The sequence below is a fragment of the Sinohyriopsis cumingii genome, chromosome 8 (genome assembly GCF_028554795.1).
Source record: "Sinohyriopsis cumingii isolate HCF-2022 chromosome 8, ASM2855479v2, whole genome shotgun sequence".
Taxonomy (NCBI): Eukaryota; Metazoa; Mollusca; class Bivalvia; order Unionida; family Unionidae; genus Sinohyriopsis; species Sinohyriopsis cumingii.
In genome coordinates, this window is record NC_142968.1 from 126,374,735 (window position 1) to 126,399,297 (window position 24,563).

The 24,563-nt window shown below is 33.7% G+C and overlaps 1 protein-coding gene across 2 annotated transcripts in view; it reads left to right on the top strand.

Annotated features, from left to right (window-relative positions):
• LOC149794595 (plasminogen-like) overlaps positions 1-24,563 on the top strand; it is a 91,831-nt gene that overhangs the window by 45,225 nt on the left and 22,043 nt on the right. For both annotated transcript variants that reach the window (XM_089968884.1, XM_089968885.1), the window contains exons 11-15: positions 4,734-4,952; positions 5,297-5,404; positions 8,994-9,041; positions 17,072-17,149; positions 20,983-21,096. In XM_089968884.1, coding sequence (XP_089825010.1) covers positions 4,734-4,952; positions 5,297-5,404; positions 8,994-9,041; positions 17,072-17,149; positions 20,983-21,096 — 567 coding nt within the window. The remainder of the gene's footprint in view (positions 1-4,733; positions 4,953-5,296; positions 5,405-8,993; positions 9,042-17,071; positions 17,150-20,982; positions 21,097-24,563) is intronic.

Consider the following 24,563-nt stretch of genomic DNA (forward strand, 5'->3'; position numbering starts at 1 on the left):
GTTTTTTTTTCTCTTTTTGGGTTTTAAGCCTTCAGCTTCCTAATGAATTCCGACATTGAGTCTGCTGATGTGCAAATCGCATAGAATAGTGCTTATGTGTTAACATTATGTCTTGATGAATCATAATGATATAATCCACAAATATCCTTGTACTAATTCACTATAATTCCAAGAAAGCAATTTAGTCTTAAAGTGAAAGATACCTTTGTAATGCCAATGATTAATTGAAACAAATAAACTAAACCCCGTCAAACGAAACACAACTAGAATGGATTTCATTCAAGTCTGAAGTTAAGATAGGAATGGGTATTTCTGAAATAAATAATACTTATATATAAAGTTAATATACGAGAGCAGAACAAAGATAAAGGAGATTTTCTCAACAAATTCGGAAACAACTGCTTCTGCAACATTCTTAATTATACAATGAAGATGGACCTGAAATGTAGCATCTGTAAACATGTTTAAACCCAATTAATATTAATCTTAACATATATGATCATAGAAGAATATAAGCTGTTTAATATGTTGTTTATTAAACAAAGCAAACCATATGAGTTAAATATTAAATTTTAAAGACGTACAATAATAGAGAGCAATAGAGACGAGATATAGTACATGCAGCAGGCATATTTATCCACTAAATACAGCTACATAAATCAAAATAAATAATATAACTTATAATGTAAATTTCTCACATAATTTCTTTTATTTTGCAAAGATCGATAATTATTCAACAAAAAAAGTTCCCTATGAAAACACTGTATACAGTATACAGCATAAACTGAAATTGTCCCCTCTGTATAATAGGTTGAAGAAAATGACATATTTAAATACAGCAACATAAATCAAAATAAATAATGTAAATTTCTCACAAAGTAAAGTGAAATCTACTTTTAATGTGTAAAGATCGATAATTATTCCAAATCATATTCCCTATTAAAGCAATGTATACAGTACACAGCATAGACTGAAATTGTCCACTCTGTAGAATAGATTGATAAAAATGACATATTTAAACAAAAACCTGTCATAGTTTAATCCCCCGGAAGTAAATTTCCTTATGTGGGGTCGATTTTGTACGGTCTCCAAACTAGTGAATCCACCGCAGAAGTCATGGGAACATTTCAACCTCGGTTGATTGTTTGCGACCGCCGAACCAAACTCACCTAACCTAGGGGAATATACCACTGACCCATTTCGGTTCTATATTAGCAGTACCATCCTATGTCGGGTGAGAATCACATGAAAAAGCCTTGATGGGGATTAACTAAGCGAGGCCCCTGACCCACTTTCGTTAACAAGATATTTATTTAAAATGTAACTGAACGATGAATCAAAATGACACAATACGTGTGAGCGGAAGGTCCAAAGAAGGATTTGAAAGAATGGTTAGAACGGAATTCAACAACAGATAGAAGGGAATCGAATAATTTCTCACGGGATCAAATCAGAGCATTTAACTTTAAGGAGCAATTAAAAGAGAATCAACAAATGGAACTCATTAATAATTATGAGTGATATATGGATTACCACTAGGGATGATCGACTTGTGACATTTATAAACGTATATGAACAATGTGCGTTTAATCCATTAGTCATATGTATATTGATATTAAATAATATTGCATTTCGTAGCGACTGACTGACGAGCACTATTTAATTCAGGATCCCGGATTAGCCACGCTTGGCCCACACTTCCCCATTTGCCATGAATCCGCCGAATTGGCATAGGGCCACGGATTAATCGGTTTTATATGGTTCATTGCGACACGTGATCAAAATTGCTTTCAGTCTCACAATGTCCCTAGCGCATTCGACACACCATTTCTCAAAAGGCCTCGTTAAATATAGCTTCAAATCCTATGCACACGAAGGATACGGTGTTGTACGCAACTGTTAGATGATTAAAACCCAGTCATTTATGCCATAAGTGCTAAAACTAATTGGATGCAACAATCCTAATTATCCTCCTCAAGCTCATCTACCCTGCTGAACATGTCAACAATTGCCTTAGTTGCAACTGACGGTACTCATATATATATATATATATATATATATATATATATATATATATATATATATATATATATATATATATATATATATATATATATATATATATATATATATATATATATAGTCTTTGTGTGTGCCACCATGAGTATATTAGACCTGTCATTACTGAGACACATACAGCTGGAAGGACGTTGAACCACCAGACACTGTAAATTCCCTTTTTATTATGCTTTACGAATATCAATGTATCTGATATAATTTGCTGAATTCAAGGAGGTATTCTGCCTTTGAGAATAAATTCATATAAATCTATTAGACAGAAGGAGTAATCCTGCACGAGTGGACAAGTTCAGACTTAATTATACTAACATTAGACAAAGACAACGGGTAAAGTTGTGAGCGTACTAATTCAGTTAAATATTTATGATGGTGTACATGCGAAAACAAATATTTTGTATTTTATATAGGTTTTATTCGATAACGATGTTTTCCATTGCTTTTAAAACTACGTTAGACGGTTCGAGCAACCGGTTATTCTTAGTATAGGGTAACCTTTCCGATAAAGGATCAATGAAGTCAATTACGTTATGTCTCAAATCATTTTTCCTATTGCATACGTCATCAACAAGATAATAAATAACAATGAGCAAAATGTTTTAGGTAAGAATGAGATATTCATTTTGTAATTAAATGTGAAAGAAAATAGATGCATTTTGGACACAAAAACGCTTGATGACTCAACTGATGCAGAATTACAAATGAACACCATTGAAATACTAGCTGCATATTACTTTTATTGATCACTTTATGGGACAAAATTACATCGAAACGTACAATGGCAGAAATCTAAGACACAATCAACTGTTGTTGATCTGATATGGTGCTAGCCACCATGAATCAAAATAACAAATATCATAACCCAAAATAATATGTGTACACGAGAATAAATCCCTGCAAATAAAAATTATATATTTATATGTGCTTTTAGTTTAGTTTTTTGTACTAAATTAGATGATATAAAAACTATGGTTACATTGTTAAGTAATATCCGTGGTTGAAGATAATAAATATGTCATTTATGAGCTAAGGATATTCTAGAAACTGACGTTTTTTATTTTGATTGGAATTTTCCATTGGTATGACTCACATCTAGATCAAGTGAAAAAGTCATATAAAGAGGAACTTGGTAAATAAATATTTAATTCATGTTAGAATATGTTTTGAACAGGATCTATTGTTAGTGTCATGTATAACTCAAGAGGAATTTTTTATTTAAATTATTCATTGGAACTGCTAAGTGTTCACTGATTTTGAATGTACGTATTGTTTTCTAATTATTGTCAGCACACTCAAAGATATATTGGATTTAATCATTATGGCACACCAGAATATTCAAGACAATTTGAATTCATTCGGAAAATTTAGGATTGTGTTAACTTTAATTCAGAATAATGTAAGTGTCTATTGAGTTTTCACTTTGTGATATGGAGAAATAATACGCTTGTAGATTTTACTTAAATTGCCGGTTTCACTTCTTTCTGTTACTTATTTAAGACTTAGAAGTGTAACAATATACTACACAAACCAGCATTCCTTTGGTATATAACATTGCTCACAATGTGAGTGAGAAGTACAAGAACATAAACTGTGTCTTTTATTCCCAGTGGTGATCCATTACTCCATTTATGTTTTCCACCAAAATTAAAAAGTAAATAGATTGTTTGCATAACAGCGGTTGTATTTCAAACACAAATCCTGTAATTGCTTTTTAACTTGTCTGATTAATGAAAACCAGCTCTATTAGTTTATCTGTATTCTAAAAGTGATCGTTCCATTATTGCTGAATAGTTGATGATAGAATATAAGCACAGGAGAAATGAAAGTAAGATTCTTCAATGTCCAAATTATTGCTACATTTATCACATGTTGCTCATAGCTACCAGTCAAGTTCCAAGATGATGGTTTCTGTCACAAGATGTCATAAATGTCATGTATTCATATCAAAGCCAATTACTTGCTTAGTCATAAGTTTGCAAAGAGTGTTTATATATTATTATCAATATTCCTGCTTTGTAGTGGCAACGATAACAATTAATTACGTAAGGTAAATCATTAATCCGTGGTGAAGATTTCATTGTCAGTGTTATCGAGTATCTAAAATTATAAAGACTACCATTGCTTATTAAACGTATGAATGATTTTTGAAAAATAAATAAAAGTGCCTGTTATATATAAACCACGTGTTAATAACGGACAGTATCTTCAGCATAACAGATTGAATGTTTAATGTTTGTCATGCTCTGTATAAAAAAACATTAACACTATCGCAATGAAACAGCTCGAAAGTCAAACATATACAGTTTAAAAGTGCTATCTGCTTCTTCAAAACTGTTGATACCCACTTGTTTTTGTATAACATTTGAAAATATAGAGATTCAGTTAAGGTTTCAGGTCGAATGCATTCATATCCTACGCCAGTGATTATCATGTCTAAGCCTGTAAATGATTGCAGTGTTTCCCCTGCTTTGTTTTGATGTAATAATATAGATTTCAATATGGGGAGGGCAGCGCCAAGCTTTCCTCCTGCGAAAGTTAAACCAGGCGTTCAAATCTAATGCATAAAACCATCATGTTCGTAGATCATCACTCATCAAAAATAGGTTTAAGCAAAGGAGTTTCATAAGTGGATTGATGTTATATTTTACTTTTTGCAGAATGCTACTATGCGAACCAAAGCCACGTGTATAATGGATACGTTTCCTCAACAAACAATGGCGCGTGTTTGAACTGGGCAGGATACTTTCCAGACAGCGATTTTATCGATGGTAATATAACAAAAGCTAAGAATTATTGTCGAGATCCAGACCATACAGGATATCCATACTGCCGTACAACCTCTGGATTAGTTCCGTGCACGATCCCGCTGTGCAAAGGTAATTAGAATCAAGGGCTATCAACATAAATGGAATTATTTATTTTTTTCCTCGATTATTATTCTGCTCATGTAACAACGTAAGTTTGAACGATAAATATATAGACGTTATGGCAACCTAAGTATGCTACTTAATGAACAATTCACACCTCGAACGTATATCCATACAATTTGTTTCCAATGTAGTTGTCATGGAGATTACAATAACCCTTATAATGTCTTGCAGTTAACATACAATGATCCTGAACATCTTCGAAACTGAAAAAAGAATGTTTGTTGTCAATGCCTAAAACACACTGCTGGATGAATTCCAAATTTAAAGCTACTATTAATGATCCCTTTCAGGTACATGCGAGGATGATCCGAATACCAGATGTGGAGATTTGAAGTTGATACTCTGCCAGAGCGAACATCTTGCTAAACTATTCTGTCCCAAATCATGCAATATGTGTGGTATGTTTCTTTTTTGAAGACAATATAAAACCGCAGATGAAAAGTACAGACGTATAGGAAGGGAAATGTTATTTTGCCGTATGACTTTTTTCAATGTTCACCTAATAATAAAATGAACATTTGACAGCTACGAGCAGTGGAAAATCTTTGAATTAGTTCCCTATATTTGTATGACTTAGCAAGTGGAAACATTGGGCGATTGGATAGCACAGATTGTTCAATTGAGCATTGAAAAAAAAATGTATCCCAACGTTATAGGCGTGCACCATCGCTCATTTGAAAATGCAAGTCTAATACAAGCCTAGACCCAGTATGAGGTATGTTTTATCTCAGTTATTTCCATAGTTCCTTCCAGAATCCATTAAAATTAAGTCGTATATAGCAGTGGCGGAAATACCACGTGTACGTAATTGAAGGAATAAAATAGAATTTCTTCCGTTGAGTAACTAAACTATTTTAGTTGTTTGGCATATAAACAGAGCAGTGTATTCCACTACAAGAACTATTATGTAAACCTCTTTTCTTAATTGCATATTTTAATAGCGTTTCCCTCTAGATGTAGCAATGTATATTTAGAATGTACTCAGATACTCCAATGATCATGTCACATAGCAATGTGGCTATTAACAAGAGGTCACAATCGCCTGGTAGAAAAGTTGACCTAACTTTAAAGTAAAGATTACTCACCCACAACATCAATGACATTACTTGTGCATATTTAAATCATTTATTCTTTGTAATATTTACAAACGATATTCAATCATCACTGAGTGAAATGTAAATATACGGCAAAATGTTTTGCTGCATTTTTTTAAAATTGATTCTTATTATTATTTTGCACATTGATTTATAAACAATCGCATGTGAAGCTTTATTGTAGAACTGGTTACTATTGTGTGTATATTCTATCACGATGTTTCTATTATACCTAACTTATATTGACATAATTTCTATTATAAATGCAACTTTCAATGTGAGGCTTAAAGGCATCGACCCTAGCGAATATTTGAACCTAAGCCAGTTGATATTTAGTCAGAATTGACTGTTCCAAGAACAGACGTACCCAACATAGACAGATGGTACAAATTACTAATAAAATAGATCACAAGCATTACAACTGTCTGATGCCATTACCAACGACAATGAGACTTTGGGTGGTCTACTTGGACAAATGAATCTAAACAAAACTTGCAAAATAATTGATTCGTAAGAACCAAATGCCCGACATGGTTAAGGTCATTTTCGTGGAGTTTCATATGAAGACTAAATAACACCTATGGGTGTGTATCTGTAACACAATATTTATGTCATTTAATTAAGTAGAGTAAAATTCATAATAAATGTAAGTTGTTTTTATGTTTGTTCACATAACACAGTAATGGAAGAGACTGTTCTTTAATACCTTTCACATATTCGAGCAATGTAAATGCGCAAAATATAACATTATTAGTAAAAATGCTTTCTATAACTACGTCGTAAGCAGTCATTGTGTACTGTAGGTATGAAGATAAAACTTCCAAAATAATACAAGTTCTAATTTAGTGATTTGAGAAACAATAAACAATATATAATATCTCTACTCAAATCAGTTGAAATTTAGTGAAATGTGTGAATGACGCATTATGAAATTTGGTTTATGAGTATATAAACAAATCCAGCAAAATGTTTCAATTCCAGTATTGGTTTGAATTACCTACTCTGTAACACTATCCTTATATCATGCTACTTTAAATTGACAATTACATTAAATGGAGAGGAGAATAATTTGACAGCTGCAATTTTCAGGCGAATAGCGATTAAAACAGCATACATATGTTAGAAAGACGTAGTGTATACGTAAAGCACATGACTAGTAACTGAAATATGAATGTCTCTAACTCAGTCAAGGTGAAAAAAGGATACTTCAAATTAAATAATTAGTGGCGTTTTGTCAAATTTAGTGGACCGTTTTTAAAATATCCATGAAATTTTCTTTAAGGCAGATGTATATGTATGTGATAAATTTAACTGTAAACACCAAAAGAACCATGTATATATGTACAAAAAGCGATAATGTAAAAACACACACACACATACATACACACACACGTGCAAAAACTATTTAAGTATATATTGATTTCTTCAGTGAAATAAAAGCTTCGACAGTGGATGCACCAATACTAAGGCAACACAGAGAAAGATAGTCACATTTAATACGCCTTAAAAATGGGAAAAAAATGGAAAAGTAATAGAAAAAAATTTAAACAGAATTCCAACGAAAATATTTAGAATTCCAGAGAAAAACTAAAACGAGTATAAATGTATAATTTTGACAATCGACAATTGCTTACATTTGCCAATTGCATTTAATCTTTATTGAACGCAGTTATAAAATTCGACTATATGGTTTTACTAGGTTTGAGAAGTCATATTGTGCAGACAATTAAATGTCTTTATTTGTTAGGTTGATCAACGCAGTATGCATAATGTTTAAAAACGTTTGATAAAATTGAAGTTCCACCAGTTTTATCTTGATAACTGCACAATTTAAAAGGGAAATTTAAGTAATTTTCACTTGGATATAATGCCATGCGACCTTACATTTTAACTAATTTAGCTATGATGATATTGTATCATCTCCATTCATTGCAGTGGTAAGATTTCAGATGACTCAATAGTTGGATGCAGTTGTTGTTGTTGTAGGGTTTAACACGATAGGCGGCCAGTTTTAATAGTGGAGGAAGAACCTGGGAAAAACCCCGGAAAGAACCACCGACCCACGAGAAGCTACTGGCAAGCTTTCTCACATACCCACATTGGCTGAATCCGAGACTCGAACCCACGCATAAAGAGGTGAGATGGCAATGATCCGTAACGGAGAGCGCTTTAGACCACTCGGCTACTCGGGGCCCCTTTGGATATAGTGGAAACAATACATAGAGATAGTACAACAAGTTGAATTCTCATAGTTTATAGTTATGTTTGTCTCTTTAGGCGCCGTCCAAGGTCATTCGTATTATAGTTCAGTGTACTTGTACGTCTTTTATTAACCTAATAAGTGACAAAGTCTTTTAATTATATGCACTTTGTAATGCATCTTATGAACTACACAAACTAAGTTGCCATAGCTATTGATATATGTGCTGATGTGTTGAAATACTGATTTATGTTGTTTATGCCTATGTGCATAGCAATAATGTAACACATTTTATTCATTGTTTTATTACTTGATGTCCCATCTGTATGAAGATCGTTATTTATTTGCTCTGGATTTTAACCGGTCTGAAACTAAATGTAAATCGTTATTGACATATATGCTCAAAACTGAAAAAGGTTGGAGGAAACAAATGTTTTAAAATATCTAGGTCTAGAAAATGTGACTTTTAAACAGTTGTAGTTTATGGTGATGGGAATTGGTTTATATTAGTCAGAATTATATTAGATATTATGATCTTCATCTCTTGTACAAAACATTAAATAGTGTATCAAGATCATGAGCATGATTATCCTTTTATAAATTTTAAATATAACTTTCAAATCATATTAACGGTCTCCCATTACCTCATCCTATATTAAGTGATTTCTTTTAAAATTAAGTTTTGTATTCCAGGGTTTGGTCTATTAGAACCAGTGCATGTTGCGCCTCCTCTTCCTAAAGGTAATGAATACAGAAAGAAACAAACATATATACCTACATGTCTACTGAACTACTTACATAATGCAGATAATCTATGAGAATACAAATTATTTTAATTTGATTTTCAATAATTCTTATCGCAGGGAAAATGAAAAATGTACTTGAACAAAATGCATAAACAATATATATATATATATATATATATATATATATATATATATATATATATATATATATATATATATCTGTGTGTGTGTGTGTGTGTGTGTGTGCATTATTTTTATTATTTGGCAGTTCCTAATAAGCAATAATACATAACATTGTTTAGGGATCATTACCTCTTCAAATAATTGGCTATGGGAATTAGAGTTCACGAAATAATAATTGTGTACAGATTATGTCAATAACTTCAGGAACATAATAATGATGCAAAACATCACGTTATTTTCTTTTCATAGGAAATTGAAATATTCAATAAAACCATTCAGCTGAGATCTGACTGAGTCTATTCAATATTAAAGCTAATCACACTACTTGGTAAACTAGCAAATCATATAATCGCGTATTTCCTTCTATCGCTTTTCTTCTTTCCTTATCAAGCCTTTGTACGTTAACAAAATAAATTCCGTTTAGATACTGGTTTCAACAGGACGTTAAGCGCAAACGTGTTTGAAATTGGAATATTGTTCATTAGGAGATTAGGGTGCGTAAAGTAAATTGAACACCTACAATATAGTACATGATAAACAATTACAAAATTATCGTTTGTGGTTAATTATATAATTACTCACAGGAAAGATTAGAGATAATAATTACTTGTATAATTATGCAGACTTTATGCATAAGGTCTGAATACAGAAATAAAAATCTTGCGATGATTCGGCAACAAATACTGCACTCTAGTTATATTGTGTTACAAATAATAATTTGATATTACTTCTTTCATCCAAACAGAAATGTAATAATAACAGCACATTAAGTCCCCAAATCAAGTTTTGCCTTTGACTAGATAGAAGTATCTTGTTTGTTCTATAGTAAACTGCAAGACATCAATAATTTAAATGGCCAGAAATGTGTTTCTTCCTCACCTTATGCCATATAGAGTGTACCAAATGCCGTTTATATTCGGTTATCTACGATTGTTACTTATTGCTGGCTATGTGCAGCGAATTTAACATGATCAACAACTAAAACAAAAACCTGATAAAAAGGCCAGTCAGTCTGTCTATTCAAATAGTTGAATTCTCCCTCAAATCTGGACTGATTAACAAATGCGTGGTGTAGAGTCCGGAAGTGGCAGCGATGCCAATAAATATAACACATATACTGTTACTATTACATTTCCTTTTACATTTTACCATTATATATAGTGATAATTACCTTTTTAGTAAGTACATTCGCACTTAAAAGACAATTCAGCTTATGGTACTTAAATCTGCCCTCTTAAAATTTAATAAGAGACATATATCAGTATTTGACGGTCCAACTAACCAAGGGTGACGGCCAGGCACAATAAAGCAGGTACATATTTGACCGAGAAGTAAATCGACATGATGTTTGGTTCGTTTGATTCCGCTGCGATTCCTAGTCCGCCAGAAATATTACTGTATCCGCAACGTAGTGGGATTTAATATGGATTTTCTCGCCGCTGTTATCGCATAGGAAAATGAAAATGGTAATGCAGGATACTGCAATGTAGAATCTGCATATCGCCCTTGCCACAGTACTGAAACTACTCTTCTAAAATTAGTTAATGACATTCTCTTTGCTCTGGATAGCGGAAAGATTACATTCTTCACCCTCCTTGATTTGTCTGCAGCATTTGACACAATAGACCATGATGTATTACTTTACCGTCTCAGCATGTATTTGGCATTCATGATACAGCCTTACTGTGGTTCAAGTCCTACTTGGTCAACAGGACACAAATTGTGTCTGCAAATGGAATACACTCCAGCCCAGTTGATCTAGGTTGTGGTGTTCCACATGGGTCTGTTCTTGGACCTCTTCTCTTCATTATATACACTCAGCCGCTCTCACGTGTTATAGATCATCATCCAGTGTCTCACCAATTGTACGCTGATGACACCCAAATATGCAAATCTAGCCACCCAACTGAAGTTGATGCTACCATCCAAGGTATAGAGAGGTACATTTCTGATGTGAAATCATGGATGACATGTAACAAGCTGCAGATGAATGATGATAAAACTGAGGACATTCTGATCACAACACAAAGACTTTCTCATTCACATCCTTTACCTCAAACAAAAAATATTAGCAACACCAACATTAAATTCACACAATCAATACGAAACCAAGGTGTTACTCTGGACAGTAATCTCACATTGCACCAACATGTCATGAACATATGCAAGGCTGCATATCTTGAGCTGAAACGCATCAGCTCCATTCGCAAATATCTTTCAGTTGATGCCACTAAAACACTTGTGTTTTCATTGGTATTTTCAATACTGGACTATTGTAGCTCAATTCTGTCTGGTTCATCTCAATATCTACTCCAGAAACTTCAAAAGGTTTAAAACACAACTGCTCGGATCATACTTAAGAGTACCACGATCCGAGCACACCTCCCCACTGCTCTGTACCCTACACTGGCTATCCATTCGATCCAGAATCAAACACAAAATTTGTTCTCTGTGCTACGTTTCATTGACGGACTCCAGTCTAACATACATATCCGACCTCACCCATATGTACACACAGCAAGATAGTTACGCTTTTCTTCTGACAATCGTATACTCATTATTCCCACTATCAAAACAAAGTCAAATGGACAGCGTTCGTTTACATACAAGGGCCCAGCAAAGTGGAATGAATTTCCCACTGAACTTAGACACAAAGACACAGTGATCACATTCAAGAGTGCTCTCAAAACTCACTTATTTCGACTACAAGAACAAACTTAAAGACCTAATAATGTTTCCTACCTTAAATATTTTCAGCGTGTTTTTTATGTTTTCTTATTTCATGGTGTTTATTTTTGTAATCATATCATTATTTATGTTTTTTATCTTATAGGTGTTGTCTAATGCTGTAAAGCGCTTAGAGCTTCTAAAGATTAGGCGCTATACAAAGTCCTCATTATTATCAATTTTATTATTATTATTATTATTATTACTGGTTTCTCATTCTTTCCGAAGTAATAGAGGAAAGTGGCGCTGATAGGAGGAATGAGAGATCCCTTTTGTAGGGTAAAAGTAATGTTCCAATCTAAACACTTGATATGGTCTTCATTCCAAGTGTGCAGCACTCGGGAAAGTTCCATATTATTTTAACACCAGGAGGAATAACGACTTCGACGAACGGAATAGCTGATGATGTCAGACATCTGAGTTCTAATAAATTCAGAAGTGAACTGGAATGCTGTTTTTGGCGACCAAGCAGGCATTGTGAAAATCCAAGACGGCAACGCAAATGCCTGATAACTTGATCATTTTGCTAATGAAATAAGAGATGGCACTTGAGATGATACAATCTACTGCCACGATAGAAACATTTTCGATATTTTTTCTTCATCTCCAGGAAAATGATATATACCGAGCATTCGTAAGGGGGAAATTTCTGCTCATTTCAATGTAATCAGACAGGGTCGTATCAGAGGTGACAATAGCCATGAATAGGCAGGTTTTTCTATATCTAGATTAATGAAGAGTTTCGTCGGAATAAAATAGGATTTGTTATTGTTGATACGGAATCACAGCTGATTGATGACTCTTGACACTCATTTTGTCCTCCACTTTGGCCAGAAATATACCATTCTGCACAATTTGTTGCTAAATAAGTCTTAAATCGTGGAGAACGTTTTTAGCGTTGGAGAGTTATATTTTCAATTTAATGTACGAAACATTTGTTTATCATTAACAGTTTACGACCTGCTGAAATCGACCCCTGTTTTTTTGCCAGATACAATTCGTGACTTCAGTAATTGTGTTATACTAAAAAAAAAAAAACCCACACCGCCACAAGCGATTCTTTGTTACTTTGGAATCGAGAATTTGTGGCAATATGGCATCGGATATTTTAAAAAAGTTCTAAACGAAAATGCTAATTTTCTTACGGACATTTAGTGAGATGGTGCTTTATACCAGAATGCTGCTTTAACCACCCTTACATGAATATAGATACTGTAGCTCACAAACTATAGTTCCGTGTGTGATTTTTTTTATCCAAGCTATGCAAGAATATTTCTTCTAAAGAACATTATAGTAAAATTGTCAACAATCGATAATCCATAATCTGGATTCAAGCATATTATTAAGAAATGTCTCCCATAGTTTCTCCCATAATACATATTATCATCTAGAGTTCAGATGAATAACATGGAAATATCAACTACGGTCAATGTAAAATTATGGTAGTGGAGGATGGCAATATCAACTACGGTCAATGCAGAAATTGTGGTAGTGGAGGATGGCAATATCAAGTACAGTCAATGTAGAAATTGTGGTAGTGGAGGATGGCAATATCAAGTACAGTCAATGTAGAAATTGTGGTAGTGGAGGATGGCAATATCAACTACGGTCAATGCAGAAATTGTGGTAGTGGAGGATGGCAATATCAACTACGGTCAATGCAGAAATTGTGGTAGTGGAGGATGGCAATATCAAGTACAGTCAATGTAGAAATTGTGGTAGTGGAGGATGGCAATATCAAGTACAGTCAATGTAGAAATTGTGGTAGTGGAGGATGGCAATATCAAGTACAGTCAATGTAGAAATTGTGGTAGTGGAGGATGGCAATATCAAGTACAGTCAATGTAGAAATTGTGGTAGTGGAGGATGGCAATATCAACTACGGTCAATGCAGAAATTGTGGTAGTGGAGGATGGCAATATCAAGTACAGTCAATGTAGAAATTGTGGTAGTGGAGGATGGCAATATCAAGTACAGTCAATGTAGAAATTGTGGTAGTGGAGGATGGCAATATCAAGTACAGTCAATGTAGAAATTGTGGTAGTGGAGGATGGCAATATCAACTACGGTCAATGCAGAAATTGTGGTAGTGGAGGATGGCAATATCAAGTACAGTCAATGTAGAAATTGTGGTAGTGGAGGATGGCAATATCAAGTACAGTCAATGTAGAAATTGTGGTAGTGGAGGATGGCAATATCAAGTACGGTCAATGCAGAAATTGTGGTAGTGGAGGATGGCAATATCAAGTACAGTCAATGTAGAAATTGTGGTAGTGGAGGATGGCAATATCAACTACGGTCAATGTAGAAACTGTGGTAGTGGAGGATGGCAATATCAAGTACGGTCAATGCAGAAATTGTGGTAGTGGAGGATGGCAATATCAAGTACAGTCAATGTAGAAATTGTGGTAGTGGAAGATGCAATATCAACTATGGTCAATGTAGAAATCGTGGTAGTGGAGGTAAAATCAGCAGATGCATCTAGTACAGCTTATATTGCTATGTATATACAACATGAGTATTTATTGAATGGAATGACACTTTTGAAACATTGATGAAAGAGTAAAATGCAAACATGCCAATGTAAATATGACGTGGTTTTTTTTAGTATCGTTGAATTGTAAACGTCTACATTAAAAGTCATGATGAATTACAAAAGTAAAAAAATGAGAGAATCACATTAACTGTTTGTTTATATATATATATATATATATATATATATATATATATATATATATATATATAACGAACACAATGAAAAAAGCACTCATATAAATTTCAAACTCTCATTTTTTTTAAAATATGGATGGACAAACTTACCGGAAAGTTTAAGACAAGTTCTTTTAGAAAGAAACCAGATTTATGATACTATTAACAACGCATGGGTAGGTACAAGGGAATTATCGGTTCATGTAACTGATCTTGATTTACCATAGACAGAAAGAAGAGTTAGATAAAAGCCGGGAAATATCATTATTGATACCTTAGCGTCAATGCATAGAAGCGTTTCCAAAATGATAAAGTAAGTTTAAGCAGATTTAAAAATGACTGGGATATTTATAAGGGTTTTACAAAATGTTGTTATAAAAATTAGAGATAAAAACAGGCTTTGACAAACTGTTTATCAGTCATCAAGCAAGAAAAGAAATATTGAAAATAATGTGAGGTTTTCTACATTCATCCAAAATATTCTAATACACAAACTTTGTTACTGAAGATGAGGTCGTAAATAACCTTATGAACATTGATAATAAATTCAATGACATCTTTCTAGTATATAGCTAGATATTTGTAAACACTGTGATTAAAAAAGAACAAAACGGATATTGCGTAAGTGTCAAAGGAAACTTTCGTGCCGATGCCAATTATCAATGACGATTTTCTTACAAAGGATTTATAAATACATCGAATGCAAGATCTACTGGCTTTGATTACTTGTCTCGGAAGCTCTCATATGGCTGGAGACTACGTCGATGAACCACTGAATAACGTATTCAGTATATCAATAGGCACAATTACATTTGTAGGTTATTATAAATAAACATAAGCTATAGTAACTCTTACTTTTTAAGTCAGGAAATGGATTAAGTATAATACCTGCTACTAGCATAGTCACATAAAGACACGTTTTTCTATTCAGGCTTCCTCCCAAATCAGTCATGGGAAATAACACTCACTGGTTTAATCGATAACTCGTTAAACAAATATTGATGACGGTAAATTGTCTAGATGAATAGTAGATAGCATTCTGTTGAATACGTACTGTCTGAGATTTTAAGTACATTTCTGTTGAGTACCAAAGGGTTTCAATTATAAATTATATCCTTTCTCACGTTAGAAATAAATAAATGAATATATATATATATATATATATATATATATATATATATATATATATATATATATATATATATATATATATATATATATATATATATTACAAGGAGACAAGAAAAGTTCTAGCATTGTTGAGAGTGAACGAAATACAGATTTACCATGAGCTACGAAACGGATATATGGCAAAACTATTACGTTAAATTTATAGAAAACTTTTTAATGCTTATCTGTTCACTACAAGTAGCAGCCACACGTGTAGAATTGTATTTACAAGTAAATGGTACAGAAATGGAAACTGTGAAATATTCCAAACTCTGTACTGGTCCAACCACTGTTAAACACAGTTAAAATAATTATCCAACATAATAGAAAATTTGAAAATGGTCAGCTGTCTTAGAAAAAGTGCATAAAATGTATAAAACTATTTTTCCAAATTGTATCTACCACTGAACTATGTAGGGAAAAGACTGAAGGTCCGCTTAAATGCAAAGACTTCATATCTTGCAGAAAAACCAGGCAGGTCAATTGTAAATGTCAAGCATAGTTAACACCTACTTCATTCTTTTCAACATTACTTATATGGATGTCAGTCAGTGATTACATTAATTGAAGAAACGATGTTCTTACTTTCAAGGTCTGATTTATCTTAGAGGTCTTTTTTAAAGGAATATTATTACAAAGAGTACCTGTTATATGCAAAAACCGTTATATATATATATATATATATATATATATATATATATATATATATATATATATATATATATATACGCGGTAGAATACAAATAACGATTCAGATATAAGAAACATTCTTCAGAATATTTCCCCAATAGATTTGCTTACGCAGGCGTAATTTGTATAGAACAGTTTACAACTTGGTATTAAACAAGCACAGAATGTTTCAGCGTTTAAGAAAATATACTTCTGTAGATATTCTAATGAGAAAATCTAAAAATAATAACCGCGTAACATTTTTGAAATGTATCTGTGATACATCATTGTGATATGAGTATGTTAATTTTCCGCAATTAACATGCTGTTAATATTCTTATTCTTTCCCTTTATGCTAGAGACATTTTTGCATTCTTTAACCCATCAAACTTATATTTTTGTATATTTGTTTCAATTATGGTGCATAATTTAAATTACCTTTCAGATAAATATGTCACTTTGCCAAAATAAAGGACGATGTTATTATTATTATTATTATTATTATCATTGTTATTATTATTGTTATTATTATTATTATTATTAATGAATCTCTTTTTCTACTAACAGCAAACAACACCAATAAAATTACAAGTACGATACCAACGACTAGATCGATAAGCTCACCGCTTCCAACCATAACACAAGGTGAAGCATTTACATATTGCAACCGACATCCTTCTTGGTTTTGGTGTATTTTCTCATATTGATACGAATTAATACTGTTGAAAAACAAACAACCCCAACACCTCAAGAAACAAAAAAAAAATAAAAAAATAAACAACAAACAAGCAGTATTTAGTATCATACAAGTATAATTAACGGACTACTTTTAATACATTTCTAGTTGAATCCATGCTTTCAAATGTCCTACACAATTTAATACCTACACAATACTTTTGTCACGTTGACTGCATGATCATGAAGTATACGACATATCATTAGACTGTAAAATCACTCACACAAATTACAGACATTCCATTTCAAAAGAAAACAGACCTCACAAAAGTTTAAATATATATTGTTATATCATAAACAATTCAGGAACCCAATTGTGTCATCAGAAAGATCTCGGCCATTGTGGCCCGATGACTGCATTTATATATTGATACACATTTAATAATTTGTAAGTTAAAATTTAATCCAAACTGGAAGTGTATGTTTAGTTGCCAATCAACATTCAATGCAAAAGAGCAGTACTTAGATTTCATAGGCATGAACGAATATTAGCTGTTTTCGGCTGCATTATATGCATAGCTCATTGTCCTGAGAAGAAATGACTACATCTGCTGTTCAGCCTATAAAGTCATATAAAGAAAGGCTTTTGCAAATTGCATAAAATTATATATGATTTATGAGAATAAATAGAGGTTACATGCGGTAAATAGATAGATAAAAAACCTTTTATAGTAGATATCATATACGTTTAGCGATAAAGTCAACTGAGAATATCAGTTTTAAAGCAAGTCAAATATAACATCATTCAGGCGATAAAGTCAACTGAATAAATCAGTATTAATGCAAGTCTGATAGAACATCATTCAGGCGATAAAGTCAACTGAGGATATCAGTAATAAAGCAAGTCTGATTTAACATCATTTAGGCGATGAAGTCTACTCAGTAAATCAGTATTAAAGCAAGTCTGTTCTAACATCATTCAGGCGATGCAGTCAACTGAGTAGATCAATATTAAAGCAAGTCTGATATAACATCATTCAGGCTATAAAGTCAACTGTGTATATTATCATTAAAGCAAGTCTGATATAACATCATTCAGGCGATAAAGTCAACTGTGTATATTATCATTAAAGCAAGTCTGATATAACATCATTCAGGCGATAAAGTCAACTGAATAAATCAATATTAATGCAAGTCTGACAGAACATCATTTAGGCGATGAAGTCAACTGTGTACATCAGTATTAAAGCAAGTCTGTTCTAACATCATTCAGGCAATGCAGTCAACTGAGTAGATCAGTATTAAAGCAAGTCTAATATAACATCATTCAGGCTATAAAGTCAACTGAGTATATCAGTATTAAAGGAAGTCTGATATAACATCATTCAGGCGATAAAGTCAACTGAATAAATCAATATTAATGCAAGTCTGATATAACATCATTCAGGCGATAAAGTCAACCGAGTATATCAGTATTAAAGGAAGTCTGATATAACATCATTCAGGCGATAAAGTCAACTGAATAAATCAATATTAATGCAAGTCTGACAGAACATCATTCAGGCGATAAAGTCAACTGAGGATATCAGTAATAAAGCAAGTCTGATTTAACATCATTTAGGCGATGAAGTCAACTGAGTACATCAGTATTAAAGCAAGTCTGTTCTAACATCATTCAGGCAATGCAGTCAACTGAGTAGATCAGTAATAAAGCAAGTCTGATATAAGATTATTCAGGCGATAAAGTCTACTGAGAATATCCTTATTAAAGCAAGTCTGATATAATACCATTCAAGCGATAAAGTCAACTGCGTATATCAGCATTAACTTAAGCTGTTATAACATCATTCAGGCGATGAAGTCAACTGAGTATGTCAGTATTAAATCAAGTCTGCTATAAAATCATTCAGGCGATGAAGTCAACAGAGTAGATCAGTATTAAAGCAATTCTGACATAACATCATTCAGGCGATAACGTCAACTGAGTATATCAGTATGAAAGCAAGTCTGATATAATATCATTCAGGAAGACCGTTGAAGACCCGATAAGGTTACTCGAAGGTAATTTTGCTCAAACGTTGCAAATTCAACGTTTTCTTTGTAGCTTGGTATAATGAAATCACTAAATGCTACCTATTGCTATGACGTAACTTAATGCATGTTATTGTTTCCCTGTTAGGAACGCTTGTGGCGATTACATTGATAACGTGGTCTCGGCTTTTGTCTCTTTCTTGATAAGTGAATTCCGTGTGTTCACAATAGTATAATGATAAAATATGCGGTGGTATAACATGATATTGTGAACTAAAATGATTATGGTTTGAGTTAATGACTAACGATTTACGGCCTGCCGCTCATTGGAATCGCAGGCATCTTGCCGGAGTTACACGGTGAGTTCAAACGTTGTATACAGTGACGACTATCAGCAACAGACAGTTTCTAAATATACATTGAATACATTGTCATACACTAGTACAATTTCGATGAATAATATAAACTAATCACCCAAAATTTATGTTAAACAAATGTGGCAAAAAACCCTGCATCATTCACTCTTATATCTAGCGGCGCATACTTTACAGTAATCGCCATGAACGCATATGTTATTTTGAGGTTTTCTTTTGCTTTGTCCTTAAGGACTCAAATATATCAATATTACTAAATCTTCGAACACTCAAAAATGAGAAAAACACTCATCCTTAATTCTAGAGAGTTTGAGCTGAATATTTAATATTTTATGAACAGCAGTGATAAAAGTGATATATTTTTGGAAAAAGGTTTAAGTAGTGAAACATGGTTTCGGTATTGATAAGAGACTTTTCACGTAAGCCATGTGACATTTGATCCAAGGTTGCTCAAGAAACATTTGAAGCATTTCCTCATAACCATTACTCGCAATGGATACCTTGATATAATTTTTACGTTTTACTGCAGATTATGTTATCATAACTTACTTTGTATGTGTTCAAATCAAAGTCATGTAAAGTATTTAGAACTGATTAGTACTTTTAGACGTCTAACTTCGATGCAAGTCACGATTTCTAATCTGACTATATAAAACATGTTGGTTGTTTGAATCATTTCTGTTCGGAACAAATATCGCTTTAGTAATCGATCATTGGCGACTTGGATAAATGTCAGTACGGTGATCACTGGTGGCTACAAAGTGTCATTTTTAGTTACATTACACACTATTCGTAAATTGCGCAGAGATGAGAGCAAATTAGTAGTAACGTTCGGGTCATTGTTCATAATTCATATCATCAACCTTCAACCCACACTCTCTAAAAATCACCATTATCGATGAAAGATTTTATAGCAAGGCTGCAGTTTGTAATACTTATATATTTGATACCAAGAATTTTTTATGGTCCGATCACTTCATCATGAAACATTATAAGTTAGTTTAGTTAGTTTTATTCGTTCTAAATTTAGATAATAATAGAACCATCCAAATGTGTGCATTGTAAGGGTTTGGTGGATGAAAACTGAGAGGGATATTGAATAACAAGTAAATATTTGTCATTGTGATATTCTTTTGATGAATTGAAAGCAACTAATTCTCAATGGTTCCCTGTCTTATCTCATATCTAATAAAGTAGATCGTAAGACTTATGGATATTGTTACTCAGGGAAGAAAGTGGATTTATATTCTATGTAGCGCTCTTTAACAATTTACTGGTTGCGATTGTAGGCTACTTTAGTAAGAACATTCAGTTTAAGTATTATTTGTTATACAACATAATAACATAATCAGGTAATAGGCTGAAATATGTTGAATCAATTCATTTCCTGGTTTACAGATATCTGTGTGGACTCAGCCAGCTTTAGTTGCAATAATCCAGACATTGCATCCATGATCTGCATTGATCTGCCAGCTGCTTCAAACTTTTGCAGGAAGACATGCAATTTGTGTGGTATGTTTAAATTTGCTTACGATTGCCATAGAAGGCACGTTATGAATGTAATGGTAGCTGTGAATTGAATGGTATTACAACGTTGTCCCAGTATGTATGTATGAAAGTGTGTATGCATGTATGCATACATGTATGCATGTATGTACGTATATATGTATGTATGTATGTATGCATGCATGCATGCATGTATGTATGTATGTATGTATGTATGTATGTATGTATGTATGTATGTATGTATGTATGTATGTATACATGCATGTATGTATGTATGTATGTATGTATGTATGTATGTATGTATGTATGTATGTATGCATGTATATATGTATGTATTATTAATACATGGATGGACGGATGGATGACCTACCAGCTGCTTCAAATCTTTGCAGGAAGACATGCAATTTATGTAGTATGTTTAAATTCTCCTACGATTGCCATTGAAGGTACGTTATGAATGTAATGGTAAGAGTGAATTGAAAGGTGCTGCAGAAGTGTGTGTGTGTGTGTGTGTGTGTGTGTGTGTGTGTTGATGTTTGTGTGCATGTCTGTGTACATGTATGTGTGTGTATGGATGTATGGACGTATGGATGGATGGATGGATGTGTGGGTGGGTGGGTGGGAGGATGGATGGATGGATGAATGAATGCATGCATGTTTTGTATATATGTATGTACGTATGTATGTATTTGTGCTCTGACTAATGAGAAAAAGATCATCGCATCTGGAAAAGTAATGTATACAATATATTAATGCGTGCTTAATAAATCTATATAAATTGTTATAGATCCGTCATCTGAACAGCTTCCAGGTTATAAGCCAAAGATTCAGCTCCTATGAGTAGGGATGGACTTCGATGAGGATGAAAATATTCTAAATAGTATATATCTTAAACCCATTGTGCTATCCATCATGATTAATGGCAGTGAAATACCTTACGGCATGATCAATTGGATCCTGTAAGATGTGTCTGTTATATGGTGGTCATTTAACAGACATGCAGCAGCAGAGAGACTGGGCCCACCAACTGTTTCGTCCAACAGGACCATCTATCAAAAACATTTCTGATAGAAGGTCTTCTAGCCAGAAACTATGATGACTAAATCCTCTTTTCTGGCTAACGGGGTTATTTCGACAGCGATAACTCGCTATAAAAAATGTTTCTTCGCGGGGTGACGTCGACGACGACGTTGGTGGCCCAGTCTCTCTGCTGCTAATCATTTTAGGATTTCTGTTGTGAATTAAAAATTTAAGTTAACAATAATGGCTAACATTGGAGAAGCACATTCCGCTAGACTAGCTCGAGAGCGACTAGAAGCAATAAAAATTTTTCTTCCTGTCCGTGATAGTGTTAAAGAAAAATTACAGGCACGGCAGCAAGCACAAGTTGAATTCATGGAAGGTACAGAACAATTATTTAAACCCGTTACAACGGCAACTGAAAAAGCTGCGGTGGCCACTGAGCCAGCTTTACTGGGAGAACCTAAGACTTTTGAAGAGGTGGCGGATGTTGCGGAACGGGGGCGGAGGCTGCAAGAAGAACAACGAAAACAAGGTATTCTTCCAACGATAAAACAAACTGCTACGCGGACTGAAAAGATTGCTAGAAGAACCAAACAAATAAAAAAGACTTTACGAGATCCAACAACTCAACCTCCATCCGCCGTCAGAGAAATACTTGAAGGTATTGGGGAAATTCGTACTGAACTCGCGCCCAAACCAATAGCAGAAAATACTGGAATGATTGCAAAATTTAGAGAAGGGTTTGTTGAAAATATCAGAAAAACTCCAAGAGAAGAATTGCCCAGAAAAATATTAATTGGTATGTTTGATAAACCTAGTATCTTAAAACCCGGTTTTGAAACCGTGAATGATGATAATTTTATTAAATGGATATATCGTATATATAAAAACAAAAAACAAGCCAGAGACGATGATTTAGAATACAGAGGTCTCCTTGAAGAAGTAAGAGAAGCTTATAACGAACAGGTAAAACAACTAGAATTCTCCCAGCAGAAACCTTCTTCATCTTTACAACAACAACGGCAGAGGATAGCAGATACTGACCTAGTCCCGTTAAGTGAATATGAAGTTGCATCTGAACAAAGTTCACGTGGTCAAAAATCCAAGCCAGCTAGGTCGCCGATAATTGGTTTAACAACATCTCCTGAAAGTTTACCGCAAGATGTTTTAGCCCCAAGAATTGTAGAACAACAACCAAAAACCGGATCTGGTCTAGCTGTTTGCCCTGATAATATCATCAATGATGTATCACGGCTAGAAGTTCTCATCGGAGGAAAACGTGCTGCAAATAACTCTCCGGAAATAATTAATGAAGCGGCTGATATCTGTCAGCGACTATTTCGGGCGGCATCATGGATACTCACATCTATCGAGAACTTATTGATGAACTCGTGGACAGCGATTGAAAGTCGATTAGAGAAATAACTAATTAAATAAAATGATCATACATGACTCTAATCATATGACCCGACGAGAGAGAGTGGTAAATTCGCGATATCCTGTTTACAGTGCATATTATGGAGATGGACTTGGAGATGTTGTTCAAGGATTGTTTACAAGAATAGCTCCAAAGGCGGGACCAATTGCAAAACAATTATCGTCAAAAGCTATTGATGTTATTAGAGATAAAGCTTCTGGTGTAATCGGTGATGCTGCCGGTAAAGTGTTCACGGCGATCAAGGAAAGACTAGCACGATTAATACGCAAAAAGCCTCCGCCGGTAAAATTACCAAGCACCGCGGACATGCCTGCAAATGTTAGCAAAATAATAAATGAAACTGCGAATCAAAAACTAGCATCACTGATACCTTTCAAAGAAATAGAAAAAAATATAGCTTCAAGTTTAGTAGCGGGAAGTGGTCTTCGTTTTAGATAATAATGTATTACAATAAGATGTTTCAGCGCATATCCAACGTAGCATTTGATATGGATAAACCAGTCAGAAAGGATGAATCCTTGCGCGATTATCAATTTTATTCTTATGATGCAAAAACACCTAACGCGCCGGGGAGAATTGAGTTTCAAATTCATGATACAAGTAGATATTTTCTGCCTTGTGAGGCTTTTATTGAAGTCACAGGTAGAATCTTAAAAGCGGATGGTACTGGATACGGAATAGGCGATCGTGTTGGTTTTGTTAATAATGGCGTGATGGCGTTATTTAGCAAAGCCACATACTCGATTGATGGAAAAGATATTGAGTCGTGTTTGGATAATGTTGATGTTGCCACGACAATACTTGGTCTTGCAAGATATTCTGATGATTACACAAGATCAGCTGGTCCAACAATGATGTTTGTAAAGGACACATCTGATCATCCCGAAAATAGAAATGTAAACATTGGTAATGTGAGAAACGCGGCTGAAGCCGCAGAAACACCTGCAGTTATATCAATGAATGAAAATTTCAACTTGGGTTTTGCTGCGCGTCGGGCAATGCTGAGCGGCGA